The sequence below is a fragment of the Salvelinus namaycush genome, chromosome 15 (genome assembly GCF_016432855.1).
Source record: "Salvelinus namaycush isolate Seneca chromosome 15, SaNama_1.0, whole genome shotgun sequence".
Classification (NCBI taxonomy): domain Eukaryota; kingdom Metazoa; phylum Chordata; class Actinopteri; order Salmoniformes; family Salmonidae; genus Salvelinus; species Salvelinus namaycush.
The window spans coordinates 38,113,778-38,141,603 of NC_052321.1; the positions used below are offsets into that span (position 1 = coordinate 38,113,778).

The 27,826-nt window shown below is 41.8% G+C and overlaps 2 protein-coding genes across 2 annotated transcripts; one reads left to right on the forward strand and one right to left on the reverse strand.

Moving 5' to 3' along the window:
- Window positions 1–945: 945 nt before the first annotated feature.
- afg1la (AFG1 like ATPase a) lies at window positions 946–7,794 on the reverse strand. Its single transcript, XM_039009871.1, has 13 exons — window positions 7,669–7,794; window positions 7,000–7,208; window positions 6,776–6,827; window positions 6,541–6,642; window positions 6,252–6,382; window positions 5,892–5,991; window positions 5,725–5,783; window positions 5,329–5,411; window positions 5,063–5,133; window positions 4,773–4,873; window positions 3,525–3,665; window positions 3,026–3,133; window positions 946–1,623 (listed from the first exon to the last, which is right to left on the reverse strand). The coding sequence occupies exons 1-13, from the start codon at window positions 7,781–7,783 to the stop codon at window positions 1,489–1,491; spliced, it is 1,407 nt and encodes a 468-aa protein (XP_038865799.1). The 5' UTR covers window positions 7,784–7,794; the 3' UTR covers window positions 946–1,488.
- Window positions 7,170–27,538, forward strand: LOC120060509 (sex comb on midleg-like protein 4). Its single transcript, XM_039009873.1, has 8 exons — window positions 7,170–7,417; window positions 19,338–19,561; window positions 23,058–23,187; window positions 23,293–23,493; window positions 24,061–24,219; window positions 24,764–24,982; window positions 25,218–25,363; window positions 26,017–27,538. Exons 2-8 carry the CDS (start codon window positions 19,343–19,345, stop codon window positions 26,140–26,142), a joined length of 1,200 nt encoding a protein of 399 aa, XP_038865801.1. The 5' UTR covers window positions 7,170–7,417; window positions 19,338–19,342; the 3' UTR covers window positions 26,143–27,538.
- The last annotated feature ends 288 nt before the right edge of the window (window positions 27,539–27,826 follow it).

Below are 27,826 nucleotides of genomic sequence, written 5' to 3' on the forward strand. Positions count from 1 at the left end.
TGAGTGATGAATCACGCTTCACCATCTGGCAGTCCGACGAACTAATCTGGGTTTGGCGGATGCTAGGAGAACGCTACCTGCTCGAATCTATAGTGGCAACTGTAAAGTTTGGTGGATGAGGAATAATGGTCAGGGGCTGTTTTTCATGGTTCGGGCAAGGCCCCTTTGTTCCAGTGAAGGGAAATCTTAACGCTACAGCATTCTAGACGCTTCTGTGCTTCCAACTTTGTGATAACAGTTATGGGAAGGGCCTTTCCTGTTTCAGCATGACAATGCCCCCGTGCATAAAGCGAGTTCCATACAGAAATGGTTTGTTCGAGATCTGTGTGGAAGAACTTGACTAGCCTACACAGAGCCCAGACCTCAACCCCATCTAACACCTTTGGGATGAATTGGAACACCAACTATGAGCCAGGCCTAATCGCCCAACATCAGTGCCCAACCTCACTAATGCTCTTGCGGCTAAATGGAAGCAAGTCTCTTCAGCAATCTTCCAACATCTAGTGGAAAGCCTTACCAGAAGAGTGGAGGCTGTTAAAGCATCAAACGGGAGGACCAACTCCATAGTAATGCCCATGATTTTGGAATGAGATGTTTGACGAGCAGATGTCCACATACTTCTGGTCATAAAGTGTATGTCATGTCAAACTACACAATTGTGCCCAGTAATCTGTGTTTCCTAGCCTGATCCTAGATGTTTGTACTCTTTCCCACTCCAATTATTTGACATGACAATGAGTGACAAAGAGGTGGCATGACAGCACAGCATAGGCTGGCACTCAGGTTACAGTCATTTGTTTGCTAAATAAAACTTCAAAACCATGAAGAAGGCAGGATGTTGCTTTCAACATCAGAGACAAGCAGCCTTACATACATCTGTATGAACCATACTGTAGTCATCACTCTCTATGATCTTCTCAATAAAATAATACAGTACATCACTTATTAAAATAGACAATCCTTTTCATCATAAGATATCAATAAAATAAACAAATGTACCTTGAACCAGTAGTTCCATTTGTATAAGTGGATTTCATTGAACTTTTTTGCAAACGCCATTCATACAATTTACCCTATCTACCGTATGTGTACAGTATAGAAAGAACTCCACAGATAAAGGTTTAACTTAAAATATTCTGTACAATATGGTCAGTTTGTAAAGTGCAATGGCAAAGTAAAATCATAAAGGCTTGAAGTCATACTTCCTTAGTATAATAAATATATTACATTGTTTGGAGTCCCTCGTGGTAGTGTATGTGCATGTTTGAGACGGACTACTTTGCAGTCGGACGGCGTAGAATCACTGATCTACAAATCACCACACTTATTATATGTGATCATGATTAGTGATTCTGCGCCTCGCACTGATCCCGTCAAGTGCTCAAACTGATCCCGTCAAATTAACTGATAGTCTGTACTGGTGAGGTGGTTTTCACTGTCCTCGCAGGTAGTGAAGGTTTTAGAGGGTTGATGAGGGGTACTGTGCAGCTACGTGGTGATGGTGCTCCTGTCCCCTTGCAGCCAGTACTCTTCAGTCTGCATCTCAGTGAGGCGAGACACTGTCCTTTGGAAGGCAAAGATCTCCTCTGCTCCACTGAAGATAGACAACTCACTGGCTGCATCCTGATCCAGGAACAACACATGAGGGTGTAAATGCATTCAATAGAAAAACACCATTAGTGAAAGTGTTTGGTCTTTTTTGGTGTTTTCCTAAAGTCTGAGAACAAAGCAGGTTTGGAGAGAAGCTGAGAAGTCAACAAACAGAAGGTCATAGTGTACAAAACATTGGGAACATCTGCTCTTTCCATAACTAGGTGAAAGCTATGATCCCTTACTGATGTCACCTGTTAAATCCACCTCAATCAGTGTAGATCAGAGGTCTCCAACCATTTCTAGCATGAGAACTACTTTAAAAAAATAAAACATGTCACAAGATACTTTTCTAACTTTCAAATAATCACATTATTCTCTTCTCCCGTGTCTTTAGTGTACCAGTGTACCAGAGAAAGTAGTGCACTATGTACTGTCAATATACCTGGTAAAATAAATGGTTAATAAACAACTAAGGGGGACCTATAAAATCTGTGATTCCCCCCCCTAAATTGTTTTATATTTTCCCAAATTATGTTCTCAGTTGTATTTTTTCTGGTTCTAGATTTTTTGGTCTTTCACTCTCAAAATTACAATTGTTCATAGAGAAACAACAAAATAGGATGTTCTGAGTCCATGTCAATGCTTAAATCACATCAGAAGACACATTTTTCTTCTTTCTGGAAGACTGGAAGGAATTCCCCTTTAATTGCGCATCTGGCCCTTTAATTGTGCATCTAGTGAGTAAAGAATATGCCTTCTAAGGCGCCAGTCTAGTGATGATTCTGTACTGCTACTGCTCATTTAATGTGAAAGTTTGAAAATAACAAATAATAGATACATATTATATTTGTTAATGACCGTTTACGGTGGAGTACTTGAAAATTGCATATACTTTCAGAATTGTTTAGCGAGCTACTCAAAGGTGGGCTGCGATCACCCTGTTAGGAGACCCTGGTGTAGATGAAGGGGAGAAGACAAGTTAAAGAAGGATTTTTAAGCCTTGAGACAATTGAAACAGATTGTGTATTTGTGCCATGTAGAGGGTGAATGGGCAAGACAAAATATTTAAGTGCCTTTGAGCGGGGTATGGTAGTAGATGCCGGCGCACCAGTTTGTGTGTGTCAAGAACTGCAACGTTGCTGGGGGTTTCACACTCAACAGTTTCCTGTGTGTATCAAGAATGGTCCACCACCCAAAGGACCTCCAGCCAACTTGACAACTGTGGGAAGCATTGGAGTCAACACGGGCCAGCATCCTTGTCGAAGGCTTTCAACACCTTGCCCCAACCGAATTGAGGCTGTTCTGAGGTCAAAATGGGGTGCAACTCAATATCCTAATGTTTCGTACACTCAGTATATTGTAGGTCATATACTCTCTACCTAAGTTAGAGACCAAGAAAATAATGTTGGGAGTATTTGGCTGCAATTCGTACCTTTTTTAGGTTGAGATCATCCATGAGTTCATGATGGTGGTGTTCGTGATCTCCGTCGTGTACAAAGATGTCATCCAGAGGGTGATCGGCCAGAATCACCACTCGTACCTGGGGGACCCAGGATGAGACATTTACTGACACTGGTTGTTCTCATCAAGCCTGGTCCTAAAACTGGGACCAGGCTAGTTTTTAGCAACTCAAAAAAAGAAAACAAGTGCTACTCAAACAACCTCAGCATTACATATAAAAAGCACACAAATCAAAGGATAGTCTCAAAAAACAATAACAATGTGTTACAATAATAGAAGATGTGAGATAAGAATTTATGGCGCAAAGACAAAGTTTCCTTATAAACCATACCATATTAAAATGATCCAGCCTCAAGCTTAGAAATAAAGCCCTCTGTTTTCACCCTCCCTGTATGATTATGCTTGTTGATTTTGTTTCTTATTAGGTGCAAATAAATAACAAATTAAAACTAAAGTGGTTTTAATGTTACCTTGTGGTCATAGAAAGCATCTATAAGCGTGATCAAGCGTCTCGCTTGAGTCTTCTTGTTCATAGTGAGCAGGGGAATGTTCCTGATGAATACAGTATCAAACTGCCTGGAGATCTCCAAGTAGTCACTGGCACCCAATGGCTAGAACACAAAACACATCATGTATAAGTATGCCCCTTACAGTACAGGGAGTGCATATATACAGTGAGTTCCCGAAGGTATTGGGACAGTGATATGTTTTGTTGTTTTGGCTCTGTACTCAGCACTTTGGACTTGAAACGATACAATGACTATGAGGATAAAGTGCAGACCGTCAGCTTTAATTTGAGGGTATTTTCATCCCTATCGGGTGACCCGTTTAGAGGCTGCAGCACTTAATTTACTCTCCCCATTCAATGGAATGAAAAGTATTGGGACAAATTCACTTACATGTATTAAAGTAGTCAAAAGTGTAATATTTGGTCCAATTTTCTCAGCACACAATGATTACATCAAGCTTGTGACTCTACAAATTTGTTGGATGCGTTTGCTGTTTGTTTGAGTTGTTTCAGACTATTTTGTGCTCAATAGAAATGAATGGTAAATAATGTAGTGTGTCATTTGAGTCACTTTTACTGTAAATAAGAATATAATATGTTTCTAAACACTTCTACGTGAATGTGGATGCTACCATGATTACAGATAGTCCTGAATTAATTGTGAATAATGAGTGAGAAAGTTACAGATGCACAAATATCATACCCCCAAGATAATCTCCCCTGTTATTGTAATGGTGAGAGGGTAGCATGTCTTGGGGGTATGATATTTGTGCATCTGTAACTTTCTCACTCATTATTCACAATTAATTCAGGACTATCTGTAATCATGGTAGCATCCACATTAATGTAGAAGTGTTTAGAAACATTATATTCTTATTAACAATAAAAGTGTCTCCAAAATGACAATACATAATTTACCATTAATTTCTATTGGACACAAAATAATCTGAAAAAAAAGTGCTGTAATTTCTAAACGGTTGACCTGATATGTATTTAAAAAAATACCCTCCAATTAAAGCTGACATTCTGCACTTTAACCTCATAGTAGGTCAGAGCAAAAACAACAAATGTGTCACTGTCCCAATACTGTTGGAGCTCACTGTATTTAGTATGTCTATGTGATCCCTGTGGGAATTGAACCCACAACTCTCTTACCAACTAAGTAACACAGGACGTACAGTTAAACGTACAGTCTGGTGTGGTCACTTACTCTATCACACAGCTCCTCGAAGGTACAGTCTGCTATGGTCCCACAGGTTTTCATAAGACTGACCTCCCTGGCTAGCAGTTTCAGAGTCCTTGGCCGTGTTACTAGAGAAAGAAAATCTGGTTTAGCTAAATTACAAGTAATAAACTCAACATGATGAACACAATGAAGCTCAATATATTATTAAGTATACCATTAATACAGAATGTTATGTTCATATCTTGCACCTATAATTACAGATCGCTCCATCGATCCCTCTTTATCTACACTCAATGACAACATGAGCATCTTACTGTCATTCTGTTTGAAGGCCAGCTCGTCAAACATCTTGTCCAGTATTGCCTCAACACAAGGTTCACTTGAGCTGTGTCGAAAAAGGGTAACATAGCAAAATATGATGAACCACATTATTTAAAACATGAAACTATACTGATCAAACACAAATTGGCTTGAAAGAAAGAGTTCCATACTAAAATAAATACTACCAAATATAACCTAGTAATTTGAGTATTGAAATGCCTCATGACTGTATCCATGGTTTGCACCATGCAGTTCTTACAGGAAGTACAGTTTCCCAGCTGAGGGTCTGTTTCTTCTGCGGTAGTCTATCCCAGAGTCCAGACGAAGCTCTTGGCAATAGTTCTGCATGTAAGAGGCAGACTACCATAAGACAAACCTTGCCTGTACGTTTTCAAATCAAATCACATTTTATTGGTCACATACACATATTTAGCAGATGTTATTGCGGGTGTAGCGAAATGCTTGTGTTCCTAGCGCCAACAGTGCACTAGTATCTAACAATTCACAACAATACACACAAATCTAAAAGTAAAAGAATGTGATTAAGAAATATATAAATATTAGGATGAGCAATGTCAGCGTGCCATTGACTAAAATACAGTAGAATACATTTGTCTTATATACAAAAGAAATCAGAAATGTATTTCTTATTTACCTTCAACACAGCAATAAATGGCACAAAGTTGACCCTCTGTAGTCCGTTCTTGTACAAATCTAGAAGAGAGGAATAGGTCTGGTTAGATCAGTATAGATTGTCCTCTATGGATTGTGCTGAACGCAGCTCAACAAGGTATTTGTTTTGTGATGTAATATTCTACTTGCCCTCTGGGGGCCGGTTGGACGTGGCCACTACAACAACCCCATTCTTAAAGAGGTTTTCAAAGAGCTGTTTCAGAATCATGGCATCTGCAATGTCTGTCACCTGTGGAATGAATTTACAACCAATTCACTCATATAGTTATATCCTGTTATATTTTCATGCTTCCAATACTGGGAACCATGCATAGAATAGAATATAACTTTATTAGTCCAACTCTAAAACAGGTTTTGGCTAAAACAGGATTCCTCATCATCACATCCATACATTAGCTAATGCTATTCAGATGATTTTGTACAATTATAACATGAAGGTATAACAGTAGTTACAAGTGATCAGTAAGAGGAATATCCCCCGGACCTCACCTGAAACTCATCAAAGCACAACAGACAGGCCTCTTCACTGATCTCCTCTGCTATTGGCGCAATCGGGTCATAGACTTTAGCCATCCTCCCAGCTTTCCTTTTTGGCAGGCTCTTTTTAAGGCGATGTATCCCTAAATACAATAAGTAAAAGAACAAAGATTGAGTTGACTCTGGACCTGCTCATAGATCTCAGTTCAATCAATCTGAATCTATTGCTCAACTCATTATTGACATTAAGTATGATCAACAAGTCATGTCAATCGTCATTTAGCGACACAACTTAACCTACTATTATGTACATCTAACATGAAGCCGTGGAAATGGACCCTCTTTTTCTTCTCTGTCTCCACGTATGAGTAGAACATGTCCATAACCATCGTTTTCCCTGTGCCTATAGATAAAACAGAGAAAAACGGAATGATAATTCATTGTTTCAAATGTGCAATGTAGTCAAAAAGGGAAATATCATAAATGTAATGCTAAAGTGGCAGCACAAAGATGGATATTATACAGCTACTACTTACCAACATCTCCATAGATGTAGTACCCTTTTGGGGGCTTTGGTTTAGAGAAAAACTGTCAAATAAAATAGACAGTGTTCAATGTATTGTTCAATGTATTGTGAGTGTGTGAATATAGGGTTAACTATAGATTATAGTCTATACATTATTTAATGTGTTTTGACAGTGTTAAAAATCAAATAATGTATTATTGACATCAGTAAGAACATGCATAGAAATCGGATTACTTTAGAGAAGAGGGACGTAGGCTGGTTGTTGTAACCTCTTAGGGTTTTGTGCATTTTATCCAAGGTCTGAACCACGGCTTTTTGATGCGGGTCCTCTTGTAGCGACTCATCCCTGACCAGACTGTTGTAGTGCTCCATTGGTCCGCTGTACGCTGCGGCAGCATTGCTGTCTTCTGCAGCCGGCTGGGGGAGAGCATCCGTCGAGTAGCCTGAGCAGTAGAAAATATCACGGAATCGGAATTATCGTTACATCCTGAAGCTGTGGTAACTAGTAACATAGTTAACTAGACCCCCTTGTGGCGGTTATTGGTTAACGTGCTAAGAGCAGAAACGTAACGTTATTCATTTAACGTTAGCGAGCAAACTGTCCAAAGCCAAAAGGTTCCGTCAGCGATTCGATATTCCCTCGTCTCTAAAGGTAAGTTGTGTAAGCACCGTAACAATGTAAGTAGCTATCTAAAAATGTCATTATAATAATGGCTGATTGACGCATAGGTTGCTAGTTAATTAGCTATCTAGTCTAACTAGACAGGTCAGGAATGGAATTAAGTTTGACAGCTGGCACTAGGGGTTTAGAGAAGCTAGCTATGCTAACTAACTGTCAGTACTCATTTTGAACAACACACAGCAGTCAATGTAGCTCTTGCCTCACCAAAATAATATTCTCACCTCGTCTGGAAATGTTAGTCACACCGTTACATATCGTTTTCGAGGAATAGTACTGATCTTTCAGTAGAAATCTAATGATGGGTGACACCAAGGGCGACATCTTTGACGACAACATGCACGTCGCCATTTTGGCTTCAATTCCAACTTTATTGAACAAGGCGGAAATGTACAAAACGATTCTGAAATGCGTCAGGAGAGGGCAGTAGTAGAAGAGGAAGAGCGAGGCCCAACTCGGCGGAAAATATGTGTCCTTCCAGCAGGTGGCATTTTTTTTCGTTGTTTCGTCCACCAAGCAAAGAGTTTGAGAGAGAAATCAATCAGTGTTGAATTTGGTCAACAACAAAAATGAATGGCTTATTTTTATCACATGAGGTTTATTTGATAGAATATATTTTTTGTAATGCTTAAGTTGTTACGAGTGTACTGATATAAGTAGGACTCGTGATATCACGGCAACTTTGAGAAAAAACACTAACTTTGAGATATCTCCAGATGGATAATCATGCATATTCATGGTATGAGGCCGGTAGCATAGCATCCAGTGATGTGTATTCACGGTTGCCAAGGCTTCCCCAAAAATTTTACCAATTAATTTAATTGTTTTACAATTTATCTTTAGTCTCTCAATGTTTCATCATTTCCCTTAAATTTGCAAGAGGCTGAATGTATTTGGAGCCAGATAGCTGCCAAAAGGTTGAATGTATGTATTGTTAGGATCGTAAGAAAATCCATACCTAAATTGTTAGATCGTAAGAAAAGCAATGTGTGAAACATGAAACGTAACCATTAAATTAGATCTGTAAATGTACGATGCTATGTTACGACTATGAATTAACATTTACACATTCAATTCTTACTTTACGTCTCCCTTTACTCGGTTATAAATCTTTTTTATACTTACAAACTTTTGTCAGGAATGTGACATCTGCAAAGGACATGAGCTGAACGTAGCTAGTCTAGGTTAGCTAGTCAATCAAGCAACTGTAGCCCAGACTTTAGTTGCTTTGCAGCTTCCAAAAGCAGCAGCCAAAATAAAAGTCTCGAGCTTGTTTTAGAATGACATTCGCTAACAACATTTTTCAATTTCCACCAAAAATGACATACCCAAATATAACTGCCTGTAGCTCAGGACCTGAAGCAAGGATATCAAATTATTGATGCTATTTGAAACTATTTGGGGTTAAACTGTAGACCCCAGTTCCTACATTTGAACATCAAAATGGATTTTATCAAACAAAACTATGCTACATTTTTATCTCTGGGACCCTTAGGATGACAAATCAAAGCAAGATTACTGAATGTAAGTACATTATTTACCTTCAGAGGTGAATGTATTAAACCAGTTGCTGTGATAATTTTTATGTTCTTGTGCACTCTCCTCAAACAATAGCATGGTATTTTTTCACTGTAATAGCTACTGTTGATTGAACATATTACACATGTCTATGTCCCGGAAAGATGGCTGTTGTATACAAAGTCATTCTAGTCACATTAGCGCACGTTAGCAACAACCGTCCAGGTTTAGGGACACCCATCCCATAGAGGTTAAATGGAAGAAGTTTGGAACCACCAAGCCTCTTCCTAGAGCTGTCTGCTCGGCCAAACTGAGCAATCGTGGGAGAAGGGCCTTGGTCAGGGAGGTGACCAAGAACCCGATGGTCACTCTGACAGAGCTCCAGAGTTCCTCTGTGGAGATGGGAGAACCTTCCAGAAGGACAACCATCTCTGCACCACTCCACCAATCAGGCCTTTATGGTAGAGTGGCCAGACGGAAGCACTCCTCAGTAAAAGGCACATGACAGCCCGCTTGGAGTTTGCCAAAAGGTACCTAAGGACTCTCAGACCATGATAAACAGGATACTCTGGTCTGATGAAACCAAGACTGAACTCTTTGGCCTGAATGCCAAGCGTCACGTCTGGAGGAAACCTGGTACCATCCCTACGGTGAAGCATGGTGGTGGCAGCATCATGCTGTGGGGATGTTTTTCAGCGGTAGGGACTGGGAGACTAGTCAGGATCGAAAAGTGAACGGAGCAACGTACAGAGAGATCCTTGATGAAAAACTGCTCAAGAGTGCTCAGGACCTCAGACTGGGGCCAAGTTTCAACTTCCAACAGGACAATGACCCTAAGCACACAGCCAAGACAACGCAGAAGTGGCTTCGGGATAAGTCTTTGAATGTCCTCGAGTGACCCAGTCAGAGACCAGACTTGAACCTGATGGCTCCAAAGAACATGGCTGACGTTTAACATTCTCCCAACCAATTCTGCTATTTTGTTAGTTTTTTTGCGTATTGTTTAACTTGTTTTTTAAAACTTATTGTGTACATAATGTTGCTGCTGCCGTCTCTTATGACCGAAAATAACTTCTGGACATGAGAACAGCGATTACTCACTGCGGACTGGAAGAAACTTTTTCCTTTAACGAATCCGACGAGAAGGATATCCTGCTTTCACTGGAACAGGCCCAGATCCACGCCTTTTGCGTGAAGAAAAGACGCAGGAAAAGGGGCCACAGAGAGGGCAGCCTTGAGAATCCGTAGGCGAGCGAGTAAACTCCTATTGCCATCCGTTCTTCTTGCTAACGTGCAATCATTGGAAAATAAAATTGATGACCTACGTTTTAAGATTATCCTACCAACGGGACATCAAAAACTCTAACATCTTATGTTTCACCGAGACGTGGCTGAACGACGATACGGATAATATAGAGCTAGCGGGATTTTCCATGCACCGGCAGAACAGAGACGCTACCTCTGGTAAGACGAAGGATGGGGGTGTGTGTCTATTTGTCAATAACAGCTGGTGCGCGATGTCTAATATTAAAGAAGTCTCGAGGTATTGCTCGCCTGAGGTAGAATACCTTTTGATAAGCTGTAGACCACACTATCTACCAAGAGAGTTCTCATCTATATTATTCGTAGCCATCTTTTTACCACCACAGAATGAAGCTGGAACTAAGACCGCTCTCAACCAACTCTATAAGGCCTTAAGCAAAGAAGAAAAAGCTCACCCAGAAGTGGCGCTCCTAGTGGCCGGGGACTTTAATGCAGGCAAACTTAAATCAGTTTTACCAAATTTTTACCAGCATATGTCACATGTGCAACCAGAGGGGGGAAAAAATCCTCGACCACCTTCACTCCACACACAGAGATGCATACAAAGCTCTCCCCCAACCTCCATTTGGCAAATCTGACTATAATTCTATCCTCCTGATTCCTGCTTACAAGCAAAAACTAAAGCAGGAAGTACCAGTGACTCGCTCAATACGGAAGTGGTCAGATGACGCGGATACTACACTACAGGATTGTTTTGCTAGCACAGACTGGAATATGTTCCTGGATTCATCCAATGGTATTGAGGAGTACACCACCACAATTTTACATAATTATGACATAACATTGAAGGTTGTGCAATGTAACAGCAATATTTAGACTTAGGGTTGCCACCCGTTCAATAAAATACGGAAGGGTTTTTCTCTGAAAGAATAAACGTTTTGTTTTCGAAATGATAGTTTCCGGATTTGACCAGCTTTTTTACATGGCACATATTGCACTTTTACTTTCTTCTCCAACACTGTTTAACCATTATTTAAACCAAATTGAACATGTTTCATTATTTATTTGAGACTAAAATGATTTTATTTATGTGTTATATTAAGTTAAAATAAAAGTGTTCATTCAGTATTGTTGTAATTGTCATCATTACAAATATATAAAAATCGTCCGATAAATCGGTATCGGCTTTTTTTGGTCCCCCAATAATCGGTATTGGTATCGGTGTTGAAAAATCATAATCGGTCGACGTCTAATTACAGGCAACATCCGCATCGAGCTAAAGGCTAGAGCTGCCGCTTTCAAGGAGCGGGAGACAAATCCGGACGCTTATAAGAAATCCCGCTATGCCCTCAGACGAACCATCAAACAAGCAAAGCGTCAATACAGGATTAAGATTGAATCCTACAACGTTCGTCGGATGTGGCAGGGCCTGAAAACTCTTACGAATTACAAAGGGAAACCCAGACGCGAGCTGCCCAGTGACGCGAGCCTACCAGATGAGCTAAATGCCTTTTATGCTCGCTTCGAGGCAAGCAACACTGAAGCATGCACGAGAGCACCAGCTGTTCTGGATGACTGCCGATGTGAACAAAACCTTTAAACAGGTCAACATTCACAAAGCCGCTGGACCAGACGGATTACCAGGACGTGTACTCAAAGCATGCGCGGACCAACTGTCAAGTGTCTTCACTGACATTTTCAACCTCTCCCTGACTGAGTCTGTAATACCTACATGTTTCAAGCAGACCATCATAGTCCCTGTGCCCAAGAAGCGAAGGTAACCTGCCTAAATGATTACCGCCCCGTGGCACTCCCGTCGGTAGCCATGAAGTGCTTTGAAAGGCTGGTCATGGCTCACATCAACAGCATCCTCCCGGACACCCTAGACCCACTCCAATTCGCATACCCCCCCAACAGATCCACAGATTATGCAATCTCAATTGCACTCCACACTGCTCTTTCTCACCTGGACAAAAGGAACACCTATGTGAGAATGCTGTTCATTGACTACAGCTACAGCTCTACAGCTCGTTCAACACCATAGTGCCCTCGAAGCTCATCACTAAGCTGAAGACTCTGGGACTAAACACCTCCCTCTGCAACTGGATCCTGGACTTCCTGACAGGCCGCACCCAGGTGGTAAGAGTAGGCAACAACACGTCTGCCACGCTGATCCTTAACACGGGGGCCCCTCAGGAGTGTGTACTTAGTCTCCTCCTGTATTCCCTATTCACCCATGACTGCGTGGCCAAACACGACTCCAATACCATCATTAAGTTTGCTGACGACACAACAGTGGTAGGCCTGATCACCAACAACGATGAGACGGCCTATAGGGAGGAGGTCAGAGAACTGGCAGTGTGGTGCCAGGACAACAACCTCTCCCTCAATGTGAGCAAGACAAAGCAGCTGATCGTGGACTACAGGAAAAGGCGGGCCGAACAGGCCCCCATTAACATCGACGGGGCTGTAGTGGAGCAGGTCGAGAGTTTCAAGTTCCTTGGTGTCCACATAACCAACGAACTATCATGGTCCACACATACCAAGACAGTTGTGAAGAGGGCACGACAAAACCTTTTACCCCTCAGGAGACTGAAAAGATTTGGCATGGGTCCCCAGAACCTCAAAAGGTTCTACAGCTGCATCATCGAGAGTATCCTGACCGGTTGCATCACCACCTGGTATGGCAACTGCTCGGCATCTGACTGTAAGGCGCTAGTGCGAACGGCGAACGGCCCAGTAGTGCGAACGGCCCAGTACTGCCAAGCTTCCTGCCATCCAGGACCTATATAATAGGCGGTGTCAGAGGAAAGCTCATAAAATTGTCAGAGACTCCAGTCACCCAAGTTACAGACTGTTTTCTCTGCTACCGCACGGCAAGTGGTACCGGTGCGCCAAGTCTAGGACCAAAAGGCTCCTCAACAGCTTCTACCCCCAAGCCATAAGACTGCTGAACAATTAATAAAACCGCCACTGGACAATTTGCATTGACCCCCCCCCTTTTTTGTACACTGCTGCTACTCGCTGTTTATTATCTATGCATAGTCACTTCACCCTCACCTACATGTACAAATTACCTCAACTAACCTGTACCCCCGCACACTGACTCGGTACCAGTGCCCCCTGTATATAGCCTCGTTATTGTTATTCTTATTGTGTTACTTTTTATTATTACTTTTTATTTTAGTCTACTTGGTAAATATTTTCTTAACTCTTCTTGAACTGCACTGTTGGTTAAGGGCTTGTAAGTAAGCATTTCACGGTAAAGTCTACACTTGTTGTATTCGGCGCATCTGACAAATAAAGTTTGATTTGATTGAACATCTCTGGAGAGACCTGAAAATAGCTGTGCAGCAATGCTACCGATCCAACCTGACAGAGCTTGAGAGGATCTGCAGAGAAGAATGGGAGTAACTCCCCAAATACCGGTGTGCCAATATTGTAGCGTCATACCCAAGAAGACTAGAGGCTGTAATCACTGTCAAAGGTGCTTCAACAAAGTACTGAGTAAAGTGTCTTAATACTTACGTAAACGTGATATTTACTTTTTTAAATATTTTTTTTTATACATTTGCAAAAATGTCTAAACCTGTTTTTGCTTTGTCATTATGGGGTATTGTGTCTAGATTGAAGAGGGGGGAAAAAACATGTTAATCCATTTTAGAATATGGCTGTAACGTAACCAAATATGGAAAAGTCAAGGGGTCTGAAAGCTTTCCAAATGCACTGTATTTGTCATGTAGTGACTACATGTCTTTCATGTGCATATGACAAATAAACAAACAAACTTGACGAGAGCATTCCAACGGCCAGAACTGGGTCGTTCCACAAAATGAGTGCCCTTTGATATGTTAAGTAGACATTTTTACAAATTTTGAATTTTAAAATACTTTTATATCAAATGAAGTGCCCTTTGGTATAGCCCACATGGAGAATTCAATCAATCTAATTGTCAATATGAATGAAGACTTGCTAAAGTGCATTTTTAGTAATTTATCAAATCAAATTTATTTATATAGCCCTTCTTTCATCAGCTGATATCTCAAAGTGCTGTACAGAAACCCAGCCTAAAACCCCAAACAGCAAGCAATGCAGGTGTAGAAGCACGGTGGCTAGGAAAAACTCCCTAGAAAGGCCATAACCTAGAAAGAAACCTAGAGAGGAACCAGGCTATGAGGGGTGGCCAGTCCTCTTCTGGCTGTGCCGGGTGGAGATTATAACAACATGGCCAAGATGTTCAAATGTTCATAAATGACCAGCATGGTCAAATACTAATAATCACAGTAGTTGTCGAGGGTGCAACAAGTCAGCACCTCAGGAGTAAATGTCAGTTGGCTTTTCATAGCCGATCATTAAGAGTATCTCTACCGCTTCTGCTGTCTCTAGAGAGTTGAAAACAGCAGGTCTGGGACAGGTAGCACGTCCGGTGAACAGGTCAGGGTTCCATAGGCAGAACAGTTGAAACTGGAGCAGCAGCACAGCCAGGTGGACTGGGGACAGCAAGGAGTCATCATGCCAGGTAGTCCTGAGGCATGGTCTCAGGTCCTCCGAGAGAGAGAAAGAAAGAGAGAATTAGAGAGAGCATACTTAAATTCACACAGGACACCGGATAAGACAGGAGAAATACTCCAGATATAACAGACTGACCCTAGGCCCCCGACACATAAACTACTGCAGCATAAATACTGGAGGCTGAGACAGGAGGGGTCAGGAGACACTGTGGCCCCATCCAATGATACCCCCGGACAGGGCCAAACAGGCAGGATATAACCCCACCCACTTTGCCAAAGCACATCCCCCACACCACTAGAGGGATACCTTCAACCACCAACTTACCATCCTGAGACAAGGCCGAGTATAGCCCACAAAGATCTCCGCCACGGCACAACCCAAGGGGGGGCGCCAACCCAGACAGGAAGATCACGTCAGTGACTCAACCCACTCAAGTGACGCACCCCTCTTAGGGACGGCATGGAAGAGCACCAGTAAGCCAGTGACTCAGCCCCTGTAATAGGGTTAGAGGCAGAGAATCCCAGTGGAGAGAGGGGAACCGGCCAGGCAGAGACAGCAAGGGTGGTTCGTTGCTCCAGAGCATTTCCGTTCACCTTCACACTCCTGGGCCAGACTACACTCAATCATATGACCTACTGAAGAGATGAGTCTTCAGTAAAGACTTAAAGGTTGAGACCCGAGTCTGCGTCTCTCACATGGGTAGGCAGACCATTCCATAAAAATTGAGCTCTATAGGAGAAAGCCCTGCCTCCAGCTGTTTGCTTAGAAATTCTAGGGACAATTAGGAGGCCTGCGTCTTGTGACCGTAGCGTACGTGTAGGTATGTACGGCAGGACCAAATCAGAAAGATAGGTAGGAGCAAGCCCATGTAATGCTTTGTAGGTTAGCAGTAAAACCTTGAAATCAGCCCTTGCCTTAACAGGAAGCCAGTGTAGGGAGGCTAGCACTGGAGTAATATGATCAAATTTGTTGGTTCTAGTCAAGATTCTAGCAGCCGTATTTAGCACTAACTGAAGTTTATTTAGTGCTTTATCCGGGTAGCCGGAAAGTAGAGCATTGCAGTAGTCTAACCTAGAAGTAACAAAAGCATGGATTAATTTTTCTGCATCATTTTTGGACAGAAAGTTTCAGATTTTTGCAATGTTACGTAGATGGAAAAAAGCTGTTCTTGAAACAGTCTTGATATGTTCGTCAAAAGAGAGATCAGGGTCAAGAGTAACGCCGAGGTCCTTCAGAGTTTTATTTGAGACAACTGTACAACCATCAAGATTAATTGTCAGATTTAACAGAAGATCTCTTTGTTTCTTGGGACCTAGAACAAGCATCTCTGTTTTGTCCGAGTTTAAAAGTAGAAAGTTTGCAGCCATCCACTTCCTTATGTCTGAAACACAGGCTTCTAGTGAGGGCAATTTTGGGGCTTCACCATGTTTCATTGAAATGTACAGCTGTGTGTCATCCACATAGCAGTGAATGTTAACATTATGTTTTCGAATGACATCCCCAAGAGGTAAAATATATAGTGAAAACAATAGTGGTCCTAAAACGGAACCTTGAGGAACACCGAAATGTACAGTTGATTTGTCAGAGGACAAACCATTCACAGAGACAAACTGATATCTTTCCGCCAGATAAGATCTAAACCAGGTCAGAACTTGTCCGTGTAGACCAATTTGGGTTTCCAATCTCTCCAAAAGAATGTGGTGACCGATGGTATCAAAAGCAGCACTAAGGAGCACGAGGACAGATGCAGAGCCTCGGTCTGACGCCATTAAAAGGTCATTTACCACCTTCACAAGTGCAGTCTCAGTGCTATGATGGGGTGTAAAACCAGACTGAAGCATTTCGTATACATTGTTTGTCTTCAGGAAGGCAGTGAGTTGCTGCGCAACAGCTTTTTCAAACATTTTTGAGAGGAATGGAAGATTGGATATAGGCCGATAGTTTTTTATATTTTCTGGGTCAAGGTTTGGCTTTTTCAAGAGAGGCTTTATTACTGCCACTTTTAGTGAGTTTGGTACACATCCTGTGGATAGAGAGCCGTTTATTATGTTCAACATAGGAGGGCCAAGCACAGGAAGCAGCTCTTTCAGTAGTTTAGTTGGAATAGGGTCCAGTATGCAGCTTGAATGTTTAGAGGCCATGATTATTTTCATCATTGTGTCAAGAGATATAGTACTAAAACACTTGAGTGTCTCTCTTGATCCTAGATTCTGGCAGAGTTGTGCAGACTCAGGACAACTGAGCTTTGGAGGAATACGCAGATATAAAGAGGAGTCCGTAATTTGCTTTCTAATGAGCTGATCTTTTCCTCAAAGAAGTTCATGAATTTATTACTGCTGAAGTGAAAGGTTATTTATGAAGGTTATTATTTATTTTATGTGACTAGTGATTCATTTACGTCTGTCTATAATTTCAAGGTCAACCCTGTTACTTGAACTGAACTCTTGTTTTAATATGGTAAATTTCAAAAGAAACATTGAACATCTAATAGTCAAATCATATTGTAAAAGTAGGTGAGCTGGTTCTACTTTGGCCATTTTCTGGTGTTTTGTGGTGAGAATGAGCGTAACACATCAACCCTTTTACCTACCCATAGATAGACAGGCTAAAATTATTTTAACAATTTCATTTGTTTTTGTGAATCTTGCATTCAATTTCCCCTCCTTGTTGCACACCACAAGCTGATTTAACTAGTAATTACCAGTTGGAGGACCATCCAAATGGATTTTTCCCAGATGTGGTAATATCCCACTTGGTTACAAACAAACGTAACACCACTAACCATCCATTGTAGAGCTGTATAATATCACTCATTGGAATTACAAGACCTAGACCTACACTTTGAACTACACTTTGACATATTGTGGAGTACGATGTATAGTTTTTGATTAAATCGATATAAAATCTGATAATACAAATCGATTTTTTTCATTTTTTCATTCAGCTGGAGAGGCACTTTACTATAGCATTTTTCTTTTTAACTCTCAAGATAGGAAAATATTACCACATGCCAAGAGTGTGCAAAGCTGTCACCAGCTATTTGAAGAATCTCAAATATAAAATATATTTAGACTTTTTTTTGGTTACTACATGATTCCATATGTGTTATTTCATAGTTTTGATGTCTTCACCATTGTTCTACAATGTAGAAAATAGTCAAAATGAAGAAAAACCCTGAGTACGTGTGTCCCAACTTTGGACCGGTAGTATATGCACACACTCAATACTTTCTAATTAATTTCCTATTGTAGTTAGTGGTTGGTTTGAGGATGTCTTCTGTACTCATTATTCATCCTCCCAGTTTTGAGGGAGCCTGACTCAAGCGGCAAAACATGGGAGTTACAGCCACCATGGTGTTACAGGCTTGTTGCCATGACAACAGTAGAACGTTTCTGGTAGATACACAGACACACACACACACACCATTACAGTGGAGATTCCACTCTGCGTTGCGGTTCAAGAGATTTAGAAGCAGGCAAATACACTCAAAGACACAGACAGGACAGAGGGGGTTCCATGTAGGAGATCAACTGAAAAGGGATATACTCTGCAATCCTCATTCTTTCTGATGGTGTGTGCATATTGGCTATGTCTTCTCTTCCTATTTTTCATTGTCTTTGTCTGCATGAAGGAAGGAGGAAGCATGCTGCATGCTACTGCTATATTCTGACCACTATAATAATTTAGCAGTGCCTGTGTGCATAGCCTTCTGTGCTGTGTATATATGAGACATGTATGTATTCTTTTTTTTCCCGTCAGTAGGATGGCACTTGAGGCTGCTGCTTTTTTAAGATTAGGGTGAGCACTGTCATCGTAATGGTAGTTCATAGCTGTGCAGTGAAATCAATTCCCCCCCTCCCTCCCTCCCTCCCTCTGCCACTGCTGAATGCATTAGTGTAATGAGATGTCTGCAGCCAGCCAGCCAGCCTGTGTGCCGTGCAGCGGTAGCAGCAGCAGAGACGAAAGGAGCAGGGAGAAACACGTACAGTACAGCAGCTAGAGGCAAAATGGCTTTCACAGCCTGCTGAGGGAGTGTGCTGTGCTTAAAACCTTCTCCTGCTAATCTGGACTCTAACAGGGATCGAAGAAGGGAAGAGCTTGCTTCTCAAGCGTTCTAGATCAGAGGAGATCAGGTAACGGAAGCGTAGACAAGCAGCCAGAATGTTGGGGCTCACAATGAGGATAGGATGGACTGGATGGTAGATCTGTTCCATCAGGAGGAGCTTGCTTTTATGCGTGGTTGCCTTTTGTGTTGTCTGTTTTTTAGTGTTCAACTCAATTTTCTGTAGCTGGCTGCATTAGTGCCCTGCAGCAGAATGTCTTGCAGGCTCCTCTGTTTACTGTTGTTGTGGTTAATGTGATGTGACAGCATCTTTTCCCACATCAGCCTCAGTAGCTGGAATATGGAGGCACAATTTCAATAGATTCTTATGTAGCATGTGTATGTTTGTTATATGTGAAGAGATGATTGATTCTATGAAAGAACAATGTTGATGTATGACGTGTGCACTAACAGTGGTTTAGATTACAAGCCATGCGGTCTTAAATTATTATTATATCTCCCTTTGTGTTTCCCTCCTTCCTGTATGTCTCCCTGCAGCTCCAATGAGTGTACTTGCAGCAGCACAGAAAGCAGATAACAACAGTGAAATGCAGTCGCCTGCAGTGTCTCCTTCCTTCCTCCCCAGCCAGCCAGGAAAGATTCCCGGCAGGAAGAGAGGGAGACCCCCACTTCATCGCAAGATGGATTTTCCAACCCACTACCCTGACTCCCTTCCTCCTCTCAAAGTTCCCAAGAAGAGGGGGAGAAAGCCTGGCTTCAAGGTCAGTGTCAGGGATGGGATGGGAGGGGAGAAGAAGAGGAGGGTATGGGATGGGATGGGGGGAAAGAGGGGAAGGGGGGTGGCAGTGGGGATGCAGGATGTTTAAAAATGCATATGATGGTGTAGCAAGACAGAACCCCCAGACAAATTTGTTTACATATTAGTATTAGTATTCTGATTGGCCACTGCATATGCCTAGCAAAATGTCTGCATTGTTAAAATGATTGGTGAGTGTCGCAATAAGAATAGGGAATATTATGAATTATTTCGTAAAAAGTTATTTTATTTACACTGAACAAAAAAATAAAAGCAACATGCAACAATTTCAAAGATGTTACAGTTCATATGAGGAAATCAGTCAATTGAAATAAATAAATTGGGCCCTAATCTATGGATTTCACTTGACTGGGAATAGAAATATGCATCTGTTGGTCACAGAAACCTTTTTTAAAAATGGGCCTCACAATTGGCCTCAGGAACTCGTCAATGTATTTTTGTGCATTCAAATTGCCATCGATAAAATGCAATTGTGTTTGTTGTCTGTAGCTTATGCCTGCCCATACCATAACCCCACCGCCACCATGGAGCACTCTGTTCACAACGCTGACATCAGCAAACTGCTCACCCACACGACACGAGGCTGGTTCAACATAGTACCAAATTCTCTAAAACGATGTTGGAGGCGGCTTATGATAGAGAAATTACCATTAAATTCCTCTGGCAACAGCTCTGGTGGACATTTCTACAGTTTACATTTACATTTAAGTCATTTAGCAGACGCTCTTATCCAGAGCGACTTACAAGTTGGTGCATTCACCTTATGATATCCAGTGGAACAACCACTTTACAATAGTGCATCTAACTCTTTTAAGGGGGGGGGGGGGGTTAGAAGGATTACTTTATCCTATCCTAGGTATTCCTTAAAGAGGTGGTGTTTCAGGTGTTTCCGGAAGGTGGTGAATGACTCCGCTGACCTGGCGTCGTGGGGGAGTTTGTTCCACCATTGGGGTGCCAGAGCAGCGAACAGTTTTGACTGGGCTGAGCGGGAGCTGTACTTCCTCAGAGGTAGGGAGGCGAGCAGGCCAGAGGTGGATGAACGCAGTGCCCTTGTTTGGGTGTAGGGCCTGATCAGAGCCTGAAGGTACGGAGGTGCCGTTCCCCTCACAGCTCCGTAGGCAAGCACCATGGTCTTGTAGCGGATGCGAGCTTCAACTGGAAGCCAGTGGAGAGAGCGGAGGAGCGGGGTGACGTGAGAGAACTTGGGAAGGTTGAACACCAGACGGGCTGCGGCGTTCTGGATGAGTTGTAGGGGTTTAATGGCACAGGCAGGGAGCCCAGCCAACAGCGAGTTGCAGTAGTCCAGACGGGAGATGACAAGTGCCTGGATTAGGACCTGCGCCGCTTCCTGTGTGAGGCAGGGTCGTACTCTGCGAATGTTGTAGAGCATGAACCTACAGGAACGGGTCACCGCCTTGATGTTAGTTGAGAACGACAGCGTGTTGTCCAGGATCACGCCAAGGTTCTTAGCACTCTGCGAGGAGGACACAATGGAGTTGTCAACCGTGATGGCGAGATCATGGAACGGGCAGTCCTTCCCCGGGAGGAAGAGCAGCTCCGTCTTGCCGAGGTTCAGCTTGAGGTGGTGATCCGTCATCCACACTGATATGTCTGCCAGACATGCAGAGATGCGATTCGCCACCTGGTTATCAGAAGGGGGAAAGGAGAAGATTAATTGTGTGTCGTCTGCATAGCAATGATAGGAGAGACCATGTGAGGATATGACAGAGCCAAGTGACTTGGTGTATAGCGAGAATAGGAGAGGGCCTAGAACAGAGCCCTGGGGGACACCAGTGGTGAGAGCACGTGGTGCGGAGACAGATTCTCGCCACGCCACCTGGTAGGAGCGACCTGTCAGGTAGGACGCAATCCAAGCGTGGGCCGCGCCGGAGATGCCCAACTCGGAGAGGGTGGAGAGGAGGATCTGATGGTTCACTGTATCAAAGGCAGCCGATAGGTCTAGAAGGATGAGAGCAGAGGAGAGAGAGTTAGCTTTAGCAGTGCGGAGCGCCTCCGTGACACAGAGAAGAGCAGTCTCAGTTGAGCATGCCAATTGCACACTCCCTCAACTAGAGATATCTGTGGCATTGTGTTGTGTGACGAAACAGCACATTTTAGAGTGGCCTTTTATTGTCCCCAGCACAAGGTGCACCTGTGTAATGAGCATGCTGTTTAATCAGCTTCTTGGTATGCCACACCTGTCTGGTGGATAGATTATCTTGGCAAAGGAGAAATGCTTACTAACAGGGATGTAAACAAATTTGGGCACTAAATTTGAGAAAAATAAGCTTTTTGTTGGATATTTTATTTCAGCTCATGAAACATGGAACCAACACTTTACATGTTGCGTTTACATTTTTGTTTTGTGTACAAATTGCTGTACAAATACAATACCAGTCAAATGTTTGAACACACCTACTCATTCCAGTTTTAATTTTTTATTTGTTCTACATTGTGGAATAATAATGAAGACATCAAAACTATGAAATAACACATATAGATTCATGAGAGTCCTCATGAGAGCCAGTTTCATCATAGCATTTGATGGTTTTTGCAACTGCACTTGAAGAAACTTTCAAAGTTCTTGACATTTCCGTATTGACTGACCTTCATGTCTTAAAGTAATGATGGGCTGTCATTTCTCTTTGCTTATTTGAGCTGTTCTTGCCATAATATGGACTTGGTCTTTTACCAAATAGGGCTATCTTCTGTATACCCCCCCTACTTTGTCACAACACAACTGATTGGCTCAAACACATTAAGCAGGAAACAAATTCCACAAATTAACTTTTAACAAGGCCCACCTGTTAATTGAAATTCATTTCAGGTGACTACCTCATGAAGCTGGTTGAGAGAATGCCAAGAGTGTGCAAAGCTGTCATCAAGGCAAAGGGTGGCTAATTTGAAGAATCTCAAATATAAAATATATTTTGATTTGTTTAAAACTTTTTTGGTTACTACATGATTCCTTATGTGTTATTTCATAGTTTTGATGTCTTCACTATTATTCTACAATGTAGAAAATAGTCAAAATAAAGAAAAACCCTTGAATGAGTAGATGTGTCCAAACTTTTGACTGGGACTGTATATTCATGTGGAGATTGCTGTTGAGTGTTTACTAATGCAAATTGCGAACCATAATATTTTAATAATAATAGTACTACTAATAATAATAATAATATATTCCATTTAGAAGACCTTTTATACAAAGCTACTTAGTAATGTGTGCATACATTTTATGTATGGGTGGTCCCTGGAATCGAACCCACAACCCTGCTGTGGAAGCAACATGCTCTACCAACTGAGCCATACAGGATAATTTTAGACTATTGTTGCTACCTAAAACTGGAATAAAATGCCATTATTTACAAGTGATCCATTTAAACTGTGTACAAATAACCCTGTATATACTGAGATCCTACCCTTGTGTCTCCCTGCAGCTGAAGCCCAGGATGGTGATGACTCCCCTGGCCATCTCTCCTCCCAGCAGCACCCCAGAACCAGACATGAGCTCCATCCCCCAGGATGCTGCGACCATCCCTCACTCTGCCACGCCCCAGGTGCTCACAGGTAGGCCACGCCTTTTCAGTCCCTCCTATTGTGTTCCCTGCAGTGTTTATCTACATAAACAAGCAGGGCAACATGGGTCTCTCTCTCTCGTTGTGTTCCCTGCAGTGTGTATCTACATCAACAAGCAGGCCAACATGGGTCCTAACCTGGATAGGAAGAAGCTGCAGCAGCTCCCAGATCATTTTGGGCCTGACAGGCCTTCTGTGGTGCTGCAGCAGGCTGTCCAGGGGTGCATCGACAGTGCCTTCCAGCAGAAAGCTGTGTTCACTCTCCTCACACAGGGCTACGGAGGAGAGAAAATATCAGGTATAACATAAACCCACAGATTGTATGTAGTGTAACTGAGATTTCTGTTTTATATTCATTTATTTCATTAGTAGAAATTGCCCATAGGGAAATAACAGATATTGGCATACACTCATTTGATAATCTAATAACCATGAGGTATCCTTCCTTTCTCATGTCCATTCGCCCTCTGAATGGCACACATAAACAATCCATGTCTCAATTGTCTCAAGGCTTAAAAATACTTATTTAACCCGTCTCATTCCCTTCGTCGACGCTGATTGAAGTGGATTTAACAAGTGACATCAATAAGGGAGCAATGCTTTCACTAGGATTCACCTGGTCAGTCTATGTCACGGAACGAGCAGGAGTCCTTCATGTTTTGTACACTCAGTGTAGAGAGCAATAATTTTGACCAGGGCCCATAAAGGCTCTAGAATAGGGTGACATTTGTTGCTTTGAGATTGTTGCTTGGAGACATGGCTGTAGAGTTGTGTCGCCTAGGGCAAGGTTAACTGCAACAAGCTTTACTACAATAGGAAGTCAACAAAGTTTCTAGGTTAATCAAGTGTTCCCTTTGATTTCCAGCCACCTTCGATGGGAAGCAGCACCTTCTGAGTCTGCCTGTGGTCAACAGTGTCGGCTACGTGCTACGCTTCCTCAAGAAGCTCTGTCGCAGCTTGCACTGTGAAAACCTCTTCAGCGACCAACCAATCACCCAGCATAATGCCTCCTACCAATCAGAGGGTAATGTACTGTCCTTTATTCAATTACATTCAAAGTACTTTATTTATCCTACAAGGGGCAATTATGTAGGCAGGAGTGCAGATCTGATGCATTGTACATTACTTCTTAGAAAACACAGTCCTGTAACTTAACAAGAGCCTCTGAGAAAATGTCCCTCTGAAATATTGTGGGCTCAGTTCCCCAAATATTGTACTATATTGCTTCAGATTGCACATGGAAGCACAGAATGACAATTTGTGAAATACACATCATTTGGTGTTTTACTTGTGTAATCCCTAGTAATCCATTATCAAAATCCCTGTATTCCTACCCAAACAGCTGAGACCTCCATGCCAGAAGACTACCTAGAACACTCCCATGTCCCCCAGAAATATCCTAGGCTCAATTCCCCAAACATGTGCGTTTGTTGCTTCGGATTGGACAATTAAAGCACAGAACGGCATTTCAAATACATATTTCAAAGACTTCAGCTTCTATCCAAAAGTGATTCAAAGTGTTGCAAATATTTTTTTACTTATGTCATCTCTTTCCATTCATTTCACAGCTGAAACCTCCATGCCAGAGGAGTACCTTCTGGACCCGTCAGACAAACGCTACTCAATGGACCCAGGTGACTCCGCCTTTAGTGCCATAAGCTCCTCCTACTCATCCAAACCGTCCTATGGGTTTCGCTCCTCGCAGCAATTCCCCAACAGCTCCTCCCCCATGGGCATGTGTAGACAGTCGTCTAGTCCAAATACTTTCCTGGAAGGTAACAGGATAGGTAAGAAACTGGAGAGTGGAAACTAGAGTTGCAAAATTCTGTTAATTTTCCCAAAATTACCAGGTTTTCCTGCTTATTCCCTTCTGATTCCGGCGATCTTCCAACTGGGTTTTCTGGAAAACCTGGTGATTTTGGGAAAGTTTGTTTCTTGCTATAATCACAATGCCGTAACCAGGTAAAATAGACCAGTAGTGAAATCTTTATTCTGTACCTGTCTTTCTCTTTTCTCATCCAGCGTACAATCCATCTCAGGACTCCCAGGAGTCCAAGGTGCCCCCCAGTAAGGACCCTTCCACCTGGAGTGTAGAGGACGTGGTGTGGTTCATCAGAGACGCTGACCCCCATTCCCTGGGCCCTCATGTGGACATATTCAGGAAGCATGTAGGCTACCCCTGGGCTCACTCTTAATGAATTAATATTTTGATACCTTGCATCCTCACTCCTCACCTTCTCAAAACGCCTTGGATGAGAAGGTCAGGGGGGAGGAACAGAGGAACCTTGGACCTTCTCCTCCAATATAGTTGAGAAGGAGGCGAGGAGACAGGGTGTGAGGAATCACAGAAAATCTCATTGAGATTGAGGCCTGCCCACTGGGCAAAACCTGGTTGAATAAACATTGTTTCCACGTCATTTCAACAACTGCAAAAAATGTGCTAACATTAAATCAACGTGGAAAACTGTTTGGATTAGCAAAAAGTCATCAACGTAAGGGATTTTTTTTTTTTTATGCTACCAACTTGCTACCTAAATCCAATGACATGGTGACTTTTTTTGGTTGATTTCACGTTGAATTCACGTTAGTTGACAACTTAACCAAATGTAAATCAAAACTAGATGTTGAACTGACATCGGTGTCCAGTGGATGGATCTGCAACAGTGATCGGATTATATCTGGATGTGATGTTTTGTGAAATACTAACCAGGATTTGGGTCACGTCACTTCCATTTCAATTCAGTCATTTCAGTGAACAACACTGATACACGTGTATGATTAGTTTACTTGTGGAGATATAACCTGACTTTCTTTCCCACAGGAGATAGACGGCAACGCGTTGTTACTCCTAAAGAGTGAGATGATGATGAAGTACCTAGGACTGAAGCTGGGGCCAGCCCTGAAGCTCTGCAATCACATCGACAAACTAAAACAAAACAAGTTCTGAATCTGAACATTTTTTTCACTCCATCAATCTGTGGGACCCAACTTTGTGGATGCCACCCAAATGGCACCTTTATATAGTGCACTACTTTTGACCAGAGCACTAAGGGTCCTGGTCAAAAGTAGTACACTATATAGGAAATAGGGTGCCATTTGGGATGCTATATTTGACAAATTATTTAGCATTTTCAGATGTTATGTAGCTAATGAAACAAAAATGTATTCTGACGGAAGACAACGTTTTGGGGATATTCTAGTTTTTATGTTGAAATAACTTTTTGGTTTATACAGATGGCACAATATGCTAATTCTGGAATGCATAACTGATACACTGGCAGGCAATATTGGGAAAAGTAGACTATACTACTTCGAGGATACAGTTGTCCCATAAATGAGTTTATTAATGTACCTATGTGCCCAAAGCACATAGCAAGTCACATTTATGATCTGTTGAGAAGTGGGAATTGTTTTAGATAAACTATTATTTATACTTGGTCTCCTAAAAACGTAGTTAAGGCCCCACAAATGTGTGATAAACACATAAAAATTGTCCCATATTGTTTTGATTCTATACCCTCACAAAAGTGATTTGAATGTGTCATAGGGTTGAAGCTACAGTTCCAGTTCCACATATGGTTTTGCAAAATCTATACACATCAATGTAAACTCATATTGTGAAGCATGTGATTAGAAACAGGAGTTTAAGCCCATGTTAAACATTATTAAACTCTTTTGTTTTTTACACAAAATAATGTAAACTAAACTCAGTGCAGAAATACAAATGACTTTGCATATTGTTTTACATATTATTTTGATAAAATGGTTAAAAAAAAACATGTTTGTGCTCAAATACATGACAATGAGCCATTTCTAGTTGAATATACCAGATTGTCAAATAATCATCATCTTCAGACACCTTACAAATTCATTGAAACTTGATTGTGTGGGTATTTACTATATAAATGTTTTACTACGTTATCATTCTTGAAACAGAGTTGGAGAGCATAAGGGATGACAACACTCACTGGGAAAAATGTCTACAGTATTGGGTTATGAGACCATATAGCATTGCTTGTGTGTGCCAGTTTGGCAGTATGTGTACATTTTAGTAACCAGTGTATGTGAATGGAGCTGTATATGATTACATGTTAGCCATGCCAAGTCAAATCAAGCTGGGACAATGTCTTTTATTTTGAAAATCATATTGGAAAGATATACTGTAAGTCAGAGAATAACCAAGGTATGGATGAGTTTATTTGTACTGGTGCTAAAGAAATTCTCAATGTATTGAATATCTCATGTTTGCTTTTGTGTTGTGAGTTTTAAATGGAAAACACTCAATGTGTGTATTTAACCTGGCTGTGTATCCTAAGTATTAAATTAAGAAAATATTAAGGAAACAAGGTATGGTTTGAGAGGCATCTTTCTTTGTGATATCAACCAACTTACAGAATGAAATGAAGCTTAGGATTCATGGGGAAATAATAATTAAACGTTACCAAATGTGTCCACATGGTGACACAATCATATGTTAATTCAGATTGTTCTGCTTCCTGATGCAACATTATTTATTACAGGCTACTTCAGTATATTTGAATTAGTCAAACAGTATATATAGCCTATCCTTTTTTACAGCCATGTTTGCATTGGAAGTTAGGCTACATAGGCTACATGCAGAAACCGTTGCA